Genomic DNA, 21,013 nt, shown 5'->3' on the forward strand with positions numbered 1-21,013 from the left:
TCTAGAAATAGAATCTGGCTCATACCTAAGCCCTCCTCCTCAGACAAAACCCAGAGTAATGGAAGCTCAATAGCTGGAAGCTTCCTTGTTTCTGTTCCCCATGGTCATTGCATTCTGAGCGTGAGAAGATTCAATGTCTTTAAAAGGCATCCAGCAGATAAAATATATTTCAATGCAGTATGGCAAAAGTGACTAGGAATTACAAAGAATGTCTGCACACATTTTAATTAGAGCTACTGTTCCATCCGTGACATCTCCTTCTCTCCTATTAAATCCCATGATCATATCTTTAATAGATCAGTGGAAACTACATATTGCCCCCTAGAGCATTTATTTTCCCCATTTCAATTATTCAAGGTAAGCCAAGGGTTATGGTGTCATGTTTCCAATGCAAAGTATTGTGAAGCTCTTAGTCCTGGCCATTAAATTCAAGACTGCAGAACATCCAACTCTGTCAAGTCATCATTTATTATTTTATGGACATTTCCTGGCCTATTTAGAAAATCGAATGCTGTGGATTTTGGTCAAAGCTCCCTCAACCATAGGGACTTAGTCACATTAGTTTTGTCCGGCTTTTGATTCATTCTAATTAATATTTCACTCAGTAAAAACAAAGAATGTGATACAAACCCAGTACCTGTGTGAACCCATGATAAACATATCATTAATGGTCCAGGTGATCTTTGGTTTGGGAAAACCTGTTGCAGAACACATGATGGAGACCTCAGATCCTCCTGTGAATGATTGATTCTTGGGCATCACAGTGACTTTGGGTGGTTCTGCAAATAGAAAGAAACATATAGGGTGAAATGGCAACTTATCCTGATGTTAAGAGCTTCCTATCTTAGCAGATTTGTAGGCTTCTTACCACATCTTTATTTTTATTTGCACTTTCAAGAATTCGTTTATAAAAGTAACAACCAAGTTGCAGCAGGGATTTGGGAGATCTTCCCCAAAGTTGACAGGAGTTGCAGACTCTGCAGCCTGGCTCTCTGTGGCCCAGGTTGCATGAGACTGGGGTTCCTGGTCCCTGCAGAGCCCCTCTTCTCCCTGAAAGCCTGATGCTGTGGCTGGGACCCTGGAGCCTGCCACTACTCTGCAGTTCCAGGGTAGAGGGCCTTACTTCTGGCCATTTGTCCTGAGACCTTGCACCTCAGCCCAACCCTGTCAGGCCTACTGCTACTTCCAGATCCCACAGCATGAGAGTAGATGAGGCCTTGCCCTCAGAACTTGGGAAAGGTCCTGCTAACTCTCCTCTGGGGGACTTTAGGGACCTGGATTGGAGGCCAGTGACAGGAAGGGCCTGAATGAAAGCCATGGGAGCTGCAGGAGCAAGATACAGTGATATTTGGCAGCTGGAGCAGGCCAGGGAATTGGGAAGGGTCCCTCTGTCCACTCTCTCGCCAGGTCCTGCCCCCCAGTCCTACTCTGCTCCATGGCCTTGCTTACTGGGCTGGCCTTGCAGTAACTCCATTCTCCTGGAGTGTCTTGAACATGTGGAAGAAGGTGGTCCTCATGGCCTAGGGGCAGATGTGGTCCATTCTCTTGAGGTGTCTTAGGTAAAAGAAAGTAGTCCTCATTGCCTGGGGACATCAGTCATGGTGAGGTCACTGGTGGGGATGGCATCTAATATATCCACCTTGAATGTCCCTGAGATAAAGAGCTTCCTTTTAGGGTGCCTGGGTGGCTCAGTCGGTTAAGCGTCTGACTTCAGCTCAGGTCATGATCTCACGGTTTGTGAGTCTGAGCCCCGTGTCAGGCTCTATGCTATCAGCTCAGAGCCTGGAGCCTGCTTTGGATTCTGTGTCTCCTTCTCTCTCTGCCCCTCCCCAACTTGTGCTCTGTCTCTCTGTCTCTCAAAAATAAATAAATGTAAAAAAAAATTAAGAGCTTCCTTTTGGGGTCACAGAAGGAGGAGAAGGTGGAGTATACCACAGAAATGATGGGCACCTAGACCTGAATTGCCAGGTAAAAGTCATCTTTCTTGAAAGATTGTCCTTCTGCATGTCCTCAGGGTGGATCCACATTCTGAGGTACTCTATGACCATGGGCTGGCCTATGTCAGACATCAGAGTCATGGTTTGTCCTGGAGCACTGCCAGTTGATGAAGATGTCCCCAAGACACATGATCAGGCCTATGGGCCCCATGAAGAGAATGCCTGCTTGGTGATCTACATGCAACACTTGTGGAGAGCCTCCAACAGGCCTATCATGTTCAGGACACTCTGGTGGTTAAAAAATGATGACTCAGAGTTGGCCCACTTCCACCTTCTAGTGGCCCTGTGTCTCAAAGTGAAGGGTTCTATATGTACTTGAAGAGCTGGACAAAGCAACTGATGATATTCATGTTCTCCACCATCTGACTGCTGTGGTGTAATAAGATGACCCTGGCCATACTGGAGACCACGAGGCAGAGCACACAGTACAAGGGGATCTTGGTTTAGAACTTGGCCATGTGGCTCAGCTGTATGAGCAGCAGCAGCAGCAGGAGAATGGTGGTCAGCCACGGCAAGAGCTCCATGACCAGGGCATCACTGGGACCATTCACCTGCAGGAGTGCCCTGTAAACCCAATTGTGCTGGCCTTGAGCCCCCTCCTTGGACTCCAACCCAGAAAGAGCTCTTTATATGACCCCCATCAGGGGTCTAGCCCAATCTGTACAGGGAAGGGACCAAAGGAATTTTAAAGCAGAGGAAGTAAATACTCTTTGAGAGTAAAATGAATTTGGTTCCAATGTCATGTTTCTGTACTCCAGTGTTTACCAGGTGGCCCCTTCCTACTTTGCTCCCACCAGCTGACCACTGGATTCTGTCTGCTAAGTTGGAACTTCAGGATAAACCTATTCTCAGGAAAGGTCTCTACATAGGGCCTTTTGCCTCTTTCCATTTAGTGAACACAGGTTTGGAGCCACCACTTGTCCTGGCTGCTGCTCTTTATTTATTAGATTGTAATTTGTTGAGGTGAAGACCATCTCTTTCATATTATTCCATATTACATTGCTTTCTACAGTATTTAACATCCCTTTCATGCTATACAGTGACTTGTAAATAACAGGCACTTAAAACTGTTGAGGGAATACAGTCCCTTCCTAAATTGTAACTTGGCTCTGAGAATTTTTATGCCTGCCACTGCTCAAGGTCCTGCTATATTGATCATTTATCTCATGCCCATGGATTCACAGGACACAACTAACAGGAAATAGCAATTATTCAAAGTTTCCATTGCATACATTCCACTTCTACGGCAGAAAACAGACTTTTGAAAGCAAAGTAATGAATCAGGAAGTTATTGTCAAAAAGGATACAAAAATTCCCTGGGGTAACTGGAATGTTGATATATCTGGCCTAATCAATTCCACATTTTACATCTATATTACTACAGAATGCGAATTAATCTTCAAAGAAAGTACCATCAAAGAAATAATAATTTTCTTAGTGTAAATATTTCCCACTCAGTAAGATAAATGAAAATAAATTCACTTGCACAGTGTTTGAAATAGAAGTTATAGGTATTAACAAAAATAAATAAATTTAATAACATGTGGTTTTTGCACAATTATTATGTTCCAGGCTCTGTGCTAACCTGTAGGGAGACAATGATGAGCCAAACAGACATGGTGCCAACTTTCCAGTTAACTGCATTTTTAATATAAATGAGATAGAGAAATTCAATTAGTTAGATCTTTATATATTTATGATATATCTTTACTATAAGTTAGCCTGCAAATTGTGGCTTAATTTCACTAAGAAAAATTAGTCTGAGAAATCCTGATACATTTGAAGGAGATACAAGTGGTAACACTAGACCAGTAGGCTACACAACTGGATAAAACTAATTAGTGCCTAATTGCAAGCAGCTTACAATCACCCTCCTTTTTTTCCTGTTTACATTGTGTTCTTCAAATTATGATTGTCTTTGAAGTTAATGTTTAAAGGGTTTTTCCTGCCTGTGGAATTGGTTGATAGTCTTATTATTCCATGGATTCTTCTTGGTGAACATATGGCTACAGAAATACAGGAGGTCAAGGGCAGGCTGCCCATGGCCAGTAAGTTCAAGTTGTGATTCCATCTGGAATCCATCAATTCTGAAATGCCAGAGGACTACACATGCTGTGGGAGTGTTTCAGATAATCTTTAGGGGATGAGGGGAAAAAGGAACACTTCTTTCTCTTTGGAATTTATTGAATACCCACATTTATTCAGTCCCACTTTCTGAAAATAAAATGTTTCTTATGCTTAGCTCATGTTGACCTAGGATTGCTGCAAAGATTCAGCAGCTCTTGGGATTTATGTCTAAACACGGTGCCTCCCGATAAAGTCTAACAGAATTGGCCTGGCATCTCTCCCAGCAAGAATTCCACTGGTAGGCTCTGTAGTTCAGGTATCAAAGTGAAAATAAATGTCAGTTACTCAAACCAGGATGCAGAGGGCTAAGAGGTCATTTCTCAAATAAAGCCTGGACATAGGGTGCTGCTCAGGGTCATGAAATCAGTCTGTGTGCATACATACAGATGGGATGACATCATCTCACAGAAGGTGAGAAATGTGCCATTGTCCTGGAAAGAATATTTCTGCTGACAATAAGAAAATCAGAAAGGAAATGAACAAACATGGAAGCAAAATTAGATTTCTGCCAAATAACAGTTGAATAAAGATGGTCAGAATGATTCAGCCTTCACTTGATTAGGTTAAATAAGGCTGTAATAGACCTCACTATAATTATTTCAACTGTTAGAATTTTTAATTTTCTAGAAAAACAGCTCCTCTTGTTTTAATAAAGTGGTTTTAATGGAGCAGAACAAGCTTAAAAGCCTTAGTTCAACTCTATCAAAGTCTGGAGTCAAATTTTAGGCTTTGGGGGGAAGTAATCCATTCTTAGTTGGTTTTCAATCTTATTTCACCACCACAATAATCACCATTATCATCACCATTATCACCATCATCATCACCACCACCACCATCAACCACCAACATCATCACCATAAATAACAACTTGCTTTTCATTAGCCAAAACAATGGAAACATGGCACTCTATTAGTATTAAGGCATTAATCCATTCTTTATATTTTAGTCATAAAAAAGGCAAAATAGGTGAGTTTTTATAATTTCTCACCAATGATTTAAAGAGATACACATAGATTATGATACTAAAAATAAAAAAATAAATACTGTTTTAAGACTTAGGTGTCTTAGCACTCTCTAAATGGCAAGGCTAGCAAAATGAATTGAAAATAGCTATTGTTCTGCCTGCAAAGGCTGTGAAAGATAAAATCTTGCCTAACTCTTGCAAATCTCCAATGTCAACCTCACACTCTCAAGACATATTTCCTGTTGGTGGTCAGCTGGATCTGACTTGTTGCTGTTTTGCCTCTGATAGGACATTCTCAAAGAAAAGATCTAAAAGACTTTCTCTTCAAGGTGATTTAATTATCACCAATAAATTAATCAGATGATGGAAATGCTCTGAATTATCTAAGCAACAATTTAAAATATTTTCACCACTGGCATGTGTAGTTTACCTGGGCAAATTTCTTTGTGTTTCATCCTTTCACACAACAAACATTTATTGAGTACCCATAATTTAGACACTTTATAACCACACAGAACTCACAGAATACTGGATAAAAATCCAAATTATGTACAATGAGGTACTAAATCTCCTTCTGGTAGTCAGCTCTTCAAATAGGAAGGTTGGCAAAATTATTGAGTGCCTGTTACATGGTAGGTATCTAACTCTAGGCCTATCATTTATTTTCCACAATAACTCTATGAAGTGTCACAGCCATTCTACGGATAAAGCACCTAACAAGCCTCAACATGGTTAAGTAATCCATGTGTCTGGTCTATGCCTCAGTGGGGATAATAAGGCACAGTGTTATTGCAGATTAGTTAAATTAACATACATAAAACACTTAAAGCAATTGCTGGTGCACAGTAGGCACTATGTAATTTTTGCTATTATCAACATTCCATTATACAGTAAAGTATGACGGAGAGTGATCAAATAAGTGACATAGCATTTAAAATAGGTGTGTCTATATATATTATCTAGGCATTTACAAATGAAACTTGATCACAATTCTCATACTTGCATGTTCTATTTAGATCACACATCCCACTAATAAATGATATGAAATATACCTTATTTGATTCTTCTGAAATGTAACAAGCTCTAGATACTCAAAATTTGTTAGAAATTTCAATAAAAATAGATAAATCTAGTTTTTCCACATTTTGCTGATTAAAAAAAACCCACGCTAATACCTATGTCACCTGGCACTTGTTAAAAAGGGGATGTGATGATGTAATGAGCATATGGTTATGATAATATCAATTTCATACTGAGTGAAGTAATTCTGGTCATTAGGGTTTAACTTCATCCATCATCTTGAGAAATACTTCCTTTTTTTACTGCAACATTCTCTCTGGTGACGCGAACTAATTAGTGACAGACATCCACCCTTTCCTGACACCATAGAAAAAAAATTAATACTTCTAATGTTCATACAGACATAACATGGAAAAAAAAAAGGAAGCCTTGTCTGGCCCTTTGACTTCATGTGGCAGCATGTGATTATGGAAGAAACGTCAGCTCTCCATGGAATATACTCAACAATTTAACCAGGACTCCCTTGTTCATTGTCAGCTTTAAAAATCCTCCTCATAAAGGAACAACTAATAAAATCAGTAGACTTATTTCTTGTCCCCAAAGAAACAGGATGATAGTGTGTTTTAAATAAAACTTTAAATTCATACCGTGTAATACATACCACACCATTTATTCTAACTTTCACTCCTCAGCCTGGTCAGTACAAGCATATGGAAATATAGCAGCCACGTCACCTTAAAATTGATAAACTGCTTTAGCCTCTTTCAAAAAATTTTGCCAAACTTACATGATATAATTTTTAATTATGGTAAACTAAACAATACTTAAAAAATCTTTATAAAATTTTCATATGATAACTATCAGACTTTGTTACAAAATAGGTTTTAAATGTAAGCAGTGGTTTGCTGGCATATGCTGCGAGGGGAAAAGAAAGTACTTATGTAATGACATCGAACATTGTCGATGTGACCCAGATAAGCCATTGAAATTCACATGGAAACATGAAAGATAAAGTTAGTGACCCAAATCTTCCCTATAGTCTGTTACTATTACTTTGAGGTCCATTCAGCAATTAAGGAACACACACCTATTGGGTGCAATTGTGTTTTTCTCTTTGTGCAGGGAGCTGTGGTTAAAAGGCGGGGGGGGGGGGGTCAGTAAAAAGGTACCTCAGTACATATAATATGATTGGGGAAAAATGATGGTAATTAAGTACAAAATTGCGTGTCACAAAAAGAAAGAAAGAAAGAGAAAGAAAGCAAAAAGTTCTACAGAAGCCTGACTATTCAGAAAGATGGTTTAGTTGATGGTCATACCACCTGAATCTCCTCTGATCTTAGAAGCTAAGCAGGGTCATGCCTGGTTAGTACTTGGATGGGAGAAAGAAGGTGGTTTATGAAGTTCACATCAAAGGTAGGATTTAGATAGGAAACATTAAAGTCAAAATAGCTCTTTGAGCTAGGTCATAGAATCTGAGTGAGAACCATGTAATCTGGAGGTAGTCGGGATGCTTCTGTGACTCAAGCAATGGGCGTGGAATTGGGCAAATCATGGAAAGATAGAAGTAACAGAGCAGAGGTAGAGCCAAAGCAGCAGAAAACAGGAATCCACTGAAAGTATAATGGACATGGAGCCTGGTAGAGGAAACATTCACTGGCCACCAGAAAATCAGTTCTGGAGACTGAAGATGAAGACAGGTGTAGTACCTAGCCACCCTTTGGAGAAATTCGATACCAAGAAAATTCAAAACTCATACAGACACTACAAACTGTCTGCCTGATACTGCTCTAAGAGATAACATTTAGCAGCATGAGTAATATTTCATGGCAGAAAATAATCTGATAGTTTCTCTACTTTGAATTCATAATTAGAGGTGAAGTTTTAAGAACAAGTTCAAATATTTAGTTACCCATGTTAAAGAAACAGGCATAAAGGAAAAGACATAAGAATATCTGATTCATTTAAAGTGAATAGTATCCTTATATTGAAAGGAAACATTTTTATTTCTTTTTTTTTCTCCATACATTGTTTTAGGAGGATAAAGGTTGAAGATAAAATGTTAAAAGTATTATGGAAGATGGGATGCCTGGGGGAGCTCAGTCATTTAAGCATCCCACTTAGGCTCAGGTCATGACCTAGCTGCTAGTGGGTTTGAGCCCCGCCATCGGGCTCTGTGCTGACAGTTCAGAGCCTGGAGCCTGCTTCAGATTCTGTCTCCCTCTCTCTCTCTGCCCCTCCCCCTCTCGCACTCTGTCTCTCTGTCTGTCTCTCTCTCTCTGTCTCTCTCAAAAATAAACATAAAAAAATTAAAAGTATTATGGAAGAGTCAGTGTGTGGAGAGCTAACGATTGTCAATTTTATTCTGAGGTAATTAGGAAACCACAAAAAGGTTCTGAATGCATGGGCATTTAAGGGAGGGGCGCCTGAGTGGCTCAGTCTGTTGGGCATCCCACCTTACTCAGTTCATGATCTCACAGTTCGTGGGTTCAAGCACCACAGTTCATGGGTTCAAGAACCCTTGAACCCAGTTCCTGGGTTCAAGGTTCTGTGCTAACAGCTGGAAGCCTGGAGCCTGCTTTGAATTCTGTGTGTCCCCCTCTCTCTCTGCCCCTCCCCTGTTCATGCTCTGTCTCTTTCCCTCTCAAAAATAAATAAACATTAAAAAAAATTTTAAAGCAATCTTGGGGAAAATTCACCTGATTACACTATGAATTAAAGTGAGGGAACAAAATTTGAAGGAAGTCCAAGAAAAGAGGATTTTAGTAGTTTAGGTTTGTGACATGCAAAGGGGATGACATGCAAAGTTACCAGGGAAATAAGGAAGGGAGTGATTTGAGAGACACTGACAAACTGAACTAACGTAGGGAACTAGCGTAGGGAAAGTGGGAAGCACCTGGGCCTAAACATATCATTATACCTGGGATAATTCCATCTGAACTCTAAATTTCACATTAGCTCATTCACACTGATCCCTATTAGCATTGCCAAGCATCCACTGATTCCAGCATTGCCCCACAGAAAATATGTCCCAATACATCCATAAATAAAAAGAGAATTGGAAATTCAATTTTAAAAATTGATACACTGTGTTTGTGTGGTCTGAGGAAGGAGCACACAAAGTGAAAGCGAGAAAGAGGAGGGCATGATTCCTTGAAATAGATCCCAAGTGCCCGGACTCCTGGTCTAGTGCTTTCATTACCCCAGGAAGCAGTGAGATTCACAGAATCAGGCAAGAAAGGATTTTTATCTCAGCAACTTTCAGTTTAAGAAGCAGGGTTATAAAATTCTAGAAGCTTTCCTTAGCCTCCTCCAAAAGGATATGTGTCCAAAAGTCACCTAGTGGAGCAACCAATTGTAAATTGCTGTTTAAAAAGGCATCGAATTACATTTTGGTAAAAAAAAAAAATGTATTTTCAGGGCTGTCAATTAATCCCTGTGATGGAAGATTTCCAAGCTTCTAAGTGTTCCTAGTGATAATTTCATGTAATGAGGAATTAAGACTCTGATGAGAAGATACTCCATTAAGTAGTTTTCAGTATTAAGTTTCTGTTTTTTACTTGAGTTCTCACAATAAAATCTAAATAAATATCCTTATTTTGGAGATAGTTAAAAACCTACATTCAGCCTAACCACTTAATTGATTTGTATATTTGAAAACATAATAGAACAGATTTACAACTGCTCCCCAAATACTTTTCTTCATTGTGGATGATACGTTGAATGATCTAACATCAAGCAATGCTAGATGAGAAATTGGAAAATAATTAGTATTTAATTACTGAACATAATTTCTATTGAATTGTACAGACTGTAAAATGTATTTTACAGAGTCTCTGACTCTTCTAAATATCTGTGTTTCCTGTTGAAAAAGCTAACTTCAAAAAGTTACATAATGACTGTCATTGAGCCTGCTGAGAATTGTAATTAGTAGTTATGTCCTATCCCAACAGATGTGTACCTAGTGATTTAGCTCAATCAGTGTATTTAAAACATACTGACATTGTTCGAAAATGCATTACTTCCGCTTCTGATTAGGGAGGTAACTCCAGCTAGTTCTAGTGGTAACCAACTTTTAAGTATGAAGCTTGCACAATGAGTAACAGAATCTCACTAAGAGTGATTTACAATAGACAGATGTGCTTGTTCATTTAAATTTTCCTTAATTTTCAAATGAGTAGAAATGTTAATGGAATACATTTTCACATCTTTTAAGTTTTTCCATGCCTACTAGAAAGTTCCCATAAAAATGGCCAGGGATTCCTTCCAAAGAGCGAGAGCACAGGATGAAAACTAAAAGCCAACGAATCAGCCAAACAAAAACAGAAATCAACTGCCTGAACAAAGAGGCAAAGGCCACTGAAATCCCAAAGATAATGGAATCAAGTGCATATTTCCAAATGATATCTCATCAATGTAAATATGAAGACCTGGCTATAACTTTTCCAAAATGGCAGAATTATTCCTGAATGGCAATAATTCCAATGAATTATGAGAGTCCTTAATATACACAGCAGCTGCAATAAATTTCCTAAGACTTCTGCTCTTGCTATTTCTGCTTTTCTTTTTTCTCTGGAAAATACTACAGTTGTGCTATCCAATTCGGTAGCCACTAGCCAAATGTCTATTTAAATTCACATTTAAATTATCTAAAAGTAGATCAAATTTCAGAACAAGTTCCTTAAGGAGCACTAGCCATATTTCAAGTGCTCAAGTGCCACATACAGTTAGTAGCTACCACACAGAGCATCACAGATATACTTCTATCATTGTAGAAAGTTCTACTAGACAGTGCTGGACTAGAGAGAAGGTCTGTTAAATCTGAGAGGTCATTTATTCATTGATTTACCAGTAGGTGGTGCATTAGCAATAAAACACATAGGCAAGGACTAAATCTTGACAGTTATAGCTGGATTTGCAAAAAATCCCATACCCAAACACCAATATGGTTAGAAAATACAGTTAATAAGAGAAGGGCAATAATTTCAGAGATAGGCAGTGATAAATTTAGGCTAAATTCTATTTAGTGAAAAAATACTAATGGCAAAACACATGAAGATTTATTAAAAATTTACAATTTTTATTTTCCCAATGTAAAATATAAGGATATATATATGTAGCAAATGTTTGCTCCCTTGGTATCTATTTGAATTCCTAGTATAAAATTCCTCATATAAAATTATACTAATTCCTAGTATAAAATAATTTATACATTAACATTGTTTCCATATAATACTATATTTTTTCTTTCCTTAACATTTCAGGAGCTTCTTTGGGTGATTAGTCAAAACAGATTAAGACAATAAATATGACTGATAAGAAGGTTAGAATTTTTAAAGTCTATTCTTTCTTACTTAGAAAATCTTCAATTAAATGACGACCAGCATTGACTATTGCATTACCTTTTCTTTACTGGGCTCTCTTTATAACAATTTTCCAAAATCACAGAATTTCCAAATAGAAGAAAGTCCATTCTCATTTGACTTGGGGAAAAAAGGGTCAATCATAATTAGCATTATTACTTCATAGCATATTAGAAAAATACTATTAAAGCTTTACATATATGTATATGTATCTTCTGATCCAGACACAATTATGGCAAGGATATCTTTTGACTATCAAAAGTTGGCAATGTAATATTATTCAGTGCTAAAAAGAAATGAGCTATCAAGCTATGAAAAAGACATGGAGGAACCTTAAATGCATATTACTAAGTGAAACAAGCCAATCTGAAAAGGATACGTACTGTATGTGTCAAATTGTAAGACATTTTTGAAAAGGCCAAACTATGGAGACAATAAAAAGATAAGTGGTTTTCTAGAGGTTGGGAGGGTGAAAAGGAGAGATGAATAGAGCACAGAGGTTTTTAACATCAGTGCCAATAAACACTCTGCATGGTACTATAATGATGGATAAATACCATTATAAATTGGTCCAGACCCACGGAATGTACAATGTCAAGAGTAAACCCTAATGTAAACTACAGACTCTGGGTGATTATGAAGTGTCAGTGCAAGTTCATCAATTGTAACAAATGTACCACTCTGGTGGGGGATGGCGATAATGGCAGAGGGCAGAGAGTATATGAACCATCTCTGTAACTTCCTCTCCGTTTTGCTGTGAACCTAAAACTACTCTAAAATAATAGGGTTTTTCTTTTTTTTTTTTTTTTTTCAAAAAAAGGGTTATGGTACTCAAAAAAGGATAATTTTATAAAGTATGCAACACTTATAGGATCAAAAGTACATAAAAGTAGATCTACATAGCACTTCTAGCAGGAAAGACTTAAAACTCTGGCAGTTACTTTATGTTGCTAGACAAATTCATTTGTTACCTTAGTTATCTTATCAGGGAAGTGACCCACAATGTGATTGAAAAAACACTTAGCCTTGCAAGTCCAATCTGAGGTTCAGAACCTCCCATCCTTCCAGTTGTCACTTCCTGACTCCCACACTCTCCTTCCCCAACTTCATCATGACCCAAATTCCTCTGACCCTTCTGATTTATTCCAATCTATCAGACCATGCCTTTAACCTTCTCTTCTTTCTTTATCCAGCCTAAACTCCACAGAGCTATAACTGCAACCACTTTTTCTCCCCCGGGTACCTTGTTTTTATTGTTTGCTGAGCCAACATCACAAAGTCACAAACCTGAATGATTTTTCCACTTGTATATGAAAAGGATCCTGAAAACGGCAGGAAAAAGAAAATCACACCATCCTAGGGACAGATCTCCCTCTTCAGCTGGACCCTCTACTCTCAGCATGCCCACATTGCTGTGTCTTCATTCTTCTGTGACTTTACACATGTAACTTTCTCCATCTAGAAAGGCTTTCCTGATTTCCACCTGGGTAATGCTGACTTATATTCCAGTGGATACCTCAGGTACCATCTCCTGTGTGAAGCCTTTCTCAACATCCACTCATCACTAAGAATTAAAGGCTCCTAGGTATAATACCCTGGTGAAATTCTTACCACACTGTGTTATAAATATTCATTTAATTTACTTATTCCCTTTCTTATATTATAAACTTATTGAGGGGAAGGATGCTGTTCTATCTTCATTTATACCCTCAGCACAATATCTGACACTTAAAGTTTTGGTGAATACATGAAGGAAGGAAGGAAGGAAGGAAGGAAGGAAGGAAGGAAGGAATAATGAATATATAAACAAATAAGACACCAGCCCTGATCTTTGGCAGACCTGTGTTTTTAGTCAAGACACTTCATGTGTTTCAGTATTTGTTTTAGTACTATGAAAAAGTATACTGATAACAGTATTATTCAGATAGTGCTGTAGGAAACAGCATAAATGAAGATTCTATCATTATTTATCATTTAAATATCTTTTAAAATGATTATCTATCAGTTTAGCACTATCAATAACCAAATGCTCCTAATGTATACCTTTCTGCAGATCCAGCAATAAGTACTAAGAATTAATTCAACTTTTATTCATAAGAGTCAAATATCATATCCCTTTCCTCATAAATAAAAATAGTAAGTTACGATGTTTTTTCCTGTATTACAAATATCTAATCTGTAGAAACAGAATTTATTTTTAATTGGATAATGAATTTATAAAATAATAAACATTAATCGATGTTCAGGAAGAATATAACTCAAATAATTTTTTAGTACATCTTATGATGGAAATATTTTTCGGACTTGCCTTACCTAAACACTCTACCCTGTTTTTTTTTTAATTCCCCAATTAACATTTATTAACCACTCTCTACATCCCAGGCACTGTACTAAATGAATATACTCTAGCTCATTTTCTTTACTGTCCAATACCATCTAACATTATCCTAACATTTTTCTTCACTGCTGCTCTATGGTCTCTGGGCCCCTGAAAAATTTCTCTTGGACTAAAAGATAAATAAAAATTAAAAAAAAAGGAAATATGAACTCTACTTCTCATTCAGACTTCCCACAGACAGGATGCAACACTATGCACTAAATATTGTGTCAGGACTAAAGACACCAAACTGAAGAAAATTGGATCCTGCCATCATGGAACTTATGGTTTAATTGTCTTACATTTTCTCCGTGTGCTTGTTTTGGAGCATATTTATGGATGTTTCTCTCCCCTGACCTGCTCCTTAGCTACTCTACCAGAACTTGGGTCAAAAGATTTACCAAACTGTTGTGATCTACCTGGCCTACTGTATAAGGCACCAGAGAAGGAAGGAGCAACGGAGGGATAGGGAATTAAAATCAAGCAGTGATTTCTCTAAATCATCGTTACACACAATGCTGGAGATCCAGAGATTCTTAACCTATGCCACAGAAACCTGAGGACATTTGTAACTTTCCTATTGAAAAAAATTTAGGGGGGTACATGGGTAGCTTAGTTGGTTAAGCATCCCACTCTTGATCTCAGCTCAGGTATTGATCTCAGGGTCATGAGTTTAAGCCCCATGTGGGGCTCCACATTGAGCATGGAGCCTACTTTTAAAAAAATTCACTGCTCTCACTTTTCTGTCTATACCCAAGAGCCATTTATTTATATTATCTTTTTACACTTTCCTCTACCTGCCGGAACTTAAGGCCTGCTAATAGCCTGTGTAGGCATTTCTGTATTCAATGCAGAACAATGGAAAGACCCAGTTTAGATCTGGGCTGTGTCACTTGCTGGCTTTGTAACCTAGGGCAAGCCACTAGGGATTACATAACCCCATCCTAAGTCAAGAAAGATGTATAATTTTATTGAGTAGAATTGCATTTTCTTATAAACAGAAGCTTTCCTGAAACCATGGAGTCATTAGAACACATTCGTCAGATAAAGAAAGTAAACATTAAACTTTTCTCTTCATAAAGTTTACAGTCACCATAGAAAGAACCAGGAAAGCAAATATTTCTATGGGAAACTGCGTTTTCCTTGGATGTCAGTGCAGTGAATATCTGAATCAAAACTTCACTAGATTATTTTCCTTCAAATCTAAAGGCCTCCAACTTACTCCTTATTAGATCCATAGTACAGAAGGCAACAAAAGCCAGTATCTTAACAGAGCATGTTATTCATTTGTGCTGATTCATACTGGGACATCAAACAACCAAGGAAATGAATACAATTAACTTTTGACAGCAAGTAATGATTTGAGGTTTTCATTTTAAGTGTGTGGTTTCATCTTATCTAAATGAAATCCACAAAGATGCACTAGTATTTAAAACATACATATACATGTCTCAGATCAACTTCCAAAAACAGAAGGCTTAACTAGCAAGACTTTAGTGTATCAAAATGTCTAAGAAAAGAGAAAAGCAAATAAAAAGCAGTTTTCATTATTCAATCATGGATATCACATTCTATAAATCACAATTATTTTTGTGAAAATCTTGCAAAGGGAAAAATTGAAGAGATTGTCATGGCTCTGTTACTGGGTTATTCAGTATAAGAAAACCTAACTTATCAACTGAAATTCTGCATTTATTCTTTTTGCTTGACCTTACTTTGTTGCAGAAAGGATTTAAAATGCTTATTCTATAATATAGTCCTAAAAAATTCCAGACCCTTAAGCTTTCAAGTATGAATTTTTGTACTGATAAAAGTTCTAATCTGACACTTTTGAGAGGCACTATTTCTTAATTTATTTTCTTAATTATTCCTTATTTTTACACTACCTCTTATTAACTTTCTTAATTATACCTTAATTATTTTAAATATAAAAGTGATAACACAAATTTATGGAATATTTAGCAAAGAAAGAAAACACATTACCCATACATATTTCAATCTCCCAATAAAATTAATATGAGCACTTTCAAAAAAATTTAAAGCCTATTTACACAAAGTTTTTAAATAATGCATTCCTATTAAACACTTTTTTTTAAGTACATAAAAGTATAAATAAGAAGGTCACTTATAGTTCCACTGTCCCCAAACAAGCAATGGTCAATCTCATATTCACATTTTTGTCTATATCAATCTAACTGGGTTTCCCCCTGACCCTTTCCCGTCATAACTGTGGGTGGCTTCAATTTGTTTGTTTATATGTTTGACTAGCCGGACTTCTGAGTCTTATAAGCCCTGCTTGAGGAAATCCCCTTTTGGAAGAATTTCCTGTATCTAATTATACCATTTTCCCCACAGTGAGGAATTCTCATAATGAAGGAAGCATATCAACCTATTCACATTCTCTCATGCTCATTATGTGACTGATTCAAACAACCACAGTTTCTATGATCAGTGTTTCTTCTCAAGGCTCTTCTGGTAGAATGATAATGAGCCTAATGTCACTAAGGGAAATGAGAATGATGGAAAAGAGCCACTAGGACACTTGCTTCTGCCAAGGCTGGACTCAAAATTCCACGATACTGCCAAAACTGAGGTCTTTGAAGTGTCCATGGTCTAAGGAAGAGTTAAAGTCCCACTGGGAACATTGGAATGGCTTATTCTAGGATGGGGAAAAGAATAATCTGATTTTATCTGCTTTTCTGCTTCTCCCTTAGAGAGTAAAGAATATCTCCCCATATGAGAGAACATATTCAGACCCTAAGAACCAAACTATGACAGTCATTGCAATTATTTTCTAGCCTTTAGCACATCTGAGAAGTCTGACACCAGTCTGATTTTATCCCTCCATTTACAACATACTGGGTCAGTCTGAATGTATGCTTGTGGAGTTTTTTCCCTTGTACTAATACTTTCAAATTTCAGCCAGGATGTGTCTAGATGAAATTCTTCATTGACCTCGCTTGATTTGCTTACCCAGGACAATTTTTTGTTCTTCTCTAGGATAATTTTCTTCAATTATATCTTTTTCTATTTCTTTAGTGTCACTTGTCTTTGTTATATAAATATATATGCTATATACCTACATAGCTTTAAGTTCCAAGTTGCAGTCTCTGTTTTTTATTTCTACTTGAAAAACAACAACATATTACTCACTCATAGTTTTTTTCCTCAACATTCTGAAAGAACTTCTCAAGTTTGTGCACCACATCCCTGATTTTATTTTTATGTAGTGTAAATTCTGTTTTTTAGTGCCTCTGATTCAAATTTGCATTATAATATTGCATTTTAACATCAAATCCTTTCTTATTTCTTCCATCACACTTGTTGATCTTTCACATCAGCCACTTCTTCTTCTATCATTATATACTACTGCTCAAAGGAGGATAAGTCTTTTAAAAAGACATTGGTGACACTAAACATTTTTTTCCCAGTCTCTAGAATGAACTGCTTTCAAAAGCATCCATTTCTTTCAAGGCTATCCCCCCTTGTTGCGTTCCTCAGTATTTTTTCCTTAGGTCCAGTGCTTTATTTTTTTTCCTATTTTGTCTTGATAATTTTCTGTTTATTCACACTCAAATCAGGTGACATCAAATCCAGACCCAGTGTCTGTCAACAAAGTGTTTTTTTTGGGGGGGGGGATGTATTGATATTTATTTAGGCATTAAAAATATCATCCTGTACAAAAATCACTTAAAAATCACTTAAAAGACATCAAAATAGGAAGGGAGGGTTGTGTTGCAACTTATCCTAGAAAAATAGCAGAAAATGGTATACATTAAGATATTGAGATCACATTTTATAAGCAATACCAAATACCCCAAAAGTAGTTTCCATACATTTAATGTAAGTGCTAATTTTGGTAGATTATTTTATTACCAAAACACATAACTATTTCTACCTAAGATACACATCAAATACTTAAAAATAGTGTATAACTCTTTTTTACATAGAGGAAAGCTGAAAATAATATTGCCCAGTGATGATGCCTCACATTGCTACAAACTTCTTATTTTTCTGAATAGTGTATCCAAATTATATTAGTAGCAGTATAAAAATAGGTAATTTTTCTTGCCAGATCATACTCTAATTATCTTCTGTAATATATAAATAATATTCTTTGTAAAAGTTAAGGTAATGATTTGCCATTTGTATCAATAAGACAGAAATATAATGACCAAAGTGTCAGAATAGTGTGTACACATTCAGGTATTTCAGTTCCAAAGAGTTTTGGAAAGTGTTTGGATGGACCTAGCTTATTTGGCTACTGTTGTTCTAGTTGAACTGCCTTTGCAGTTCAGACTAACTAACTGAGTTAGTCTGATGTCTAACTAACTAACTGAGTTAGTCTGATGTGCACAGCTCCTTGCCCGATTCTCATCTATGATGCTCTCCTGGCTGAGACTGGGATGCTGCCCTCTGCTACCATCTGTCTCTAAAATCGCTAGTTGACACCCCTATCAATGTTTCTCACTTCCAAATATTTTCATTTGGAGAGAAACATATATCCTAGGTTACAGTTCTCTATGAGAGTCTGGGTTGCTTGTCTACTTCCAGTTCTACTGTTTTCCTTACTGGATGGTTATCGCTATCAATATGTGTGAGGCAACACCATTATGGCTTCCTAAAGAGTAACATTCTCTTTTTCAGAAAGTATGAAACAGAAGGACAAAGATGTATCCACTCAGCTTTCATGTGAACACAAAAAAGATGCACCATTGATTGAGATTTTCATTATACTGACCTTAAAATATAAAGATTACATATGCATACTTATATATACATATGTATATAAATAAAAATCTTTATTACATATATTTATAAATACATATTTATTATAAATAAATCTTTAGTATATATGTGTGTGTATATATATGTCTGTGTGTATAAACACACACACACAGACATATATATAAAATTCCTCCCCAAATTTTTACTACTGTTAATTGCCACTGGGTTTTAGTATTCTCAGTTTTGTCTTTTTGAGGTCCTTATTGATATTTTACTGTTACATGAGAAGAGATTGCAGCAGCCACAGATATGCGATTTTAAACCAGAAAATTTGTGCCTGGGACAATTCTTTATCCATGGAAGTTTGAGAATCACTCGTGTAATCAACTAAATAGGATGCTAATACATTGAAAAGTTAACCCGAGGAAACTAGGAAGGTTCTGATTTTAGTTTACAATCCAATTCTAAGGGACTTCAAGTGAAGAACCAAGATCAAATTTTCCAAAGTCCATTAGCGTTTTGTTCTATCTGAAACAATCAGTTTACTAAAGAACAGTTTCAAAATTCTGGTAACTCAGGTTACCACTTGGATTGACTCAAATGATCTAGGCTGTCTACCATGTGGAAATGCAGTGAACCATCTACAAAAGCAATGTTTCCCTAGAGGTTTCACCAGATCCACTAACAAAAGAGATGTACATTCAGACTGCAGAACAGGTCTTAAATACCAGCGAGAAAACTAGAATCAGATGACCAATTTGCTAATTCTCATAGTAGTTTTACTTTTCTGCTTCTAATAACACTCTAAGCGCTAGCCTTGAGTCTCAGTGGTCATTTTCTTAGATAATCTTGTTAAAAACATCATCTGAGAGTGTTACTTCAGGCATGGCAAAAAGTTGTTTCTGATGTCATAACCAGATAGCCAGACACAATCCTGATGCAATCAGTCTCCCACATCGAGGATTTGAAATGAAATATTCTGTTGAGATGGTAACTAAATCTTTCAGCTTAACAGTGTAAAACTGGCAATAGTAATTTGCTCATTACATTAAGGCTCTCAGCTGGTACAGACGTTTAGAAGCTAAATATGATTCTATTGAAAGAGATTCACTGGAACAGATTCTGACCTTCATTTGATCGTCCTGAATGATATATATATATAGTTGGTAGCCATTAAACCACATTGTTAACACACTGTTTTCAGCTACCTAACATTTCGTCTCTAAAGGCATAATTAAAGATTGGCTTACCCTTAGTTTATTATCTTGTGTGTATAAGATAAATAAGATAAAAACAACTCTGCTAATATTTAATAAAATTTCACCAAGATGAGAAACATCTTAAATCTTACTTTAAAAAGATATAAGCAAATTAGTTACATCAGAAATAATGTAATACTCAACTCGGGAAAGACTTTTAACCAATCATTACAACAATTAGAATTTTTAAGTCCACATGATAGACTTGGGAATTTAAAACTATTAAATCATCCAGAGACAATTTCTATTTACATTTTCTTAAAATAAAGGTCTCCAACTCTAGGACTGGTTGGTTGTGTTTGTCTTAAAACGTCACCTATTTGTTAGTGATGTTTTAGTTTCCAGTTTGGTCAGCTTTAGGCCACCTAAGATCCATAAGGACTCTGTCATTCAAAATAGTAATTGTTTGGGTAGATATTGTTATTGTCATAGCCAACCTAAGGGAATAGAGAAACCAAACTTAAGGGAATAGAGATCAAATGAGGAAGAGAGAAAGGCACTGTAACTCTGAAGTTATCATACACACATACCTTGCACCGTGAGGAAAACCGAAGCAGCTGATGATCCTCCTTCATTGGAGACTACACAATGATACTCCCCAGCATCACTGAACTTCACACTCCTTAGCTCCAATGAGAGGTTGGCCAGGATCCTCATCCTTGCTGGGTCTGCCAGTCTGACATCTCTGTCATTCCTCTGCCAGGTTACATTGTAATCCACTGCGCTGATGACGAGACATGTCAAAACTGCTCTTTCTCCAGGAGTGACTGTGACATTATCAGGCACTTGGATGACTGGAGGGGGCTCTGGGTGAAACGAAAAGATTCAAATCAAGAGACCTAATAGCCAGTTTGCTCCCTTATAGATGTAGTTTAAAAATGTAATGACTGTATATTGAGAACCTGGTAGGGAAGATGCAGAAGACAGCTTATTAATTAGTATATATGTCTTTGACCGCAAGAAAATTATCTAGTTAAAAGATACTTTAAAAAAGTAGTACATGTTCTAAAAAAAAAAAAAACGACCACCTGATTTTTATCACATTTGCCGAACACTGTGGTTTTAGATGTTATGTCTTCAATGGGAAGATTTGAATGTTCTCTAATTGAAAACATCGTAGTGTAAAAGTGAATAATAGCACAGGCACTTGTAGCCTGAAGACACCATGCACAGGATATGCT

At 36.8% G+C, this 21,013-nt stretch overlaps 1 protein-coding gene across 3 annotated transcripts in view; it reads right to left on the reverse strand.

Annotated features, from left to right (window-relative positions):
• The window catches only part of HMCN1 (hemicentin 1), a 465,703-nt gene that overhangs the window by 249,150 nt on the left and 195,540 nt on the right, over window positions 1–21,013 (reverse strand). For all 3 annotated transcript variants that reach the window (XM_043568168.1, XM_043568169.1, XM_043568170.1), the window contains exons 11-12: window positions 20,363–20,638; window positions 638–779 (exon numbers count right to left, since the gene is read on the reverse strand). In XM_043568168.1, the coding sequence (XP_043424103.1) occupies window positions 638–779; window positions 20,363–20,638 (418 nt within the window). The remainder of the gene's footprint in view (window positions 1–637; window positions 780–20,362; window positions 20,639–21,013) is intronic.

The sequence above is a fragment of the Prionailurus bengalensis genome, chromosome E4, assembly GCF_016509475.1.
Source record: "Prionailurus bengalensis isolate Pbe53 chromosome E4, Fcat_Pben_1.1_paternal_pri, whole genome shotgun sequence".
In the NCBI taxonomy this organism is placed as follows: domain Eukaryota; kingdom Metazoa; phylum Chordata; class Mammalia; order Carnivora; family Felidae; genus Prionailurus; species Prionailurus bengalensis.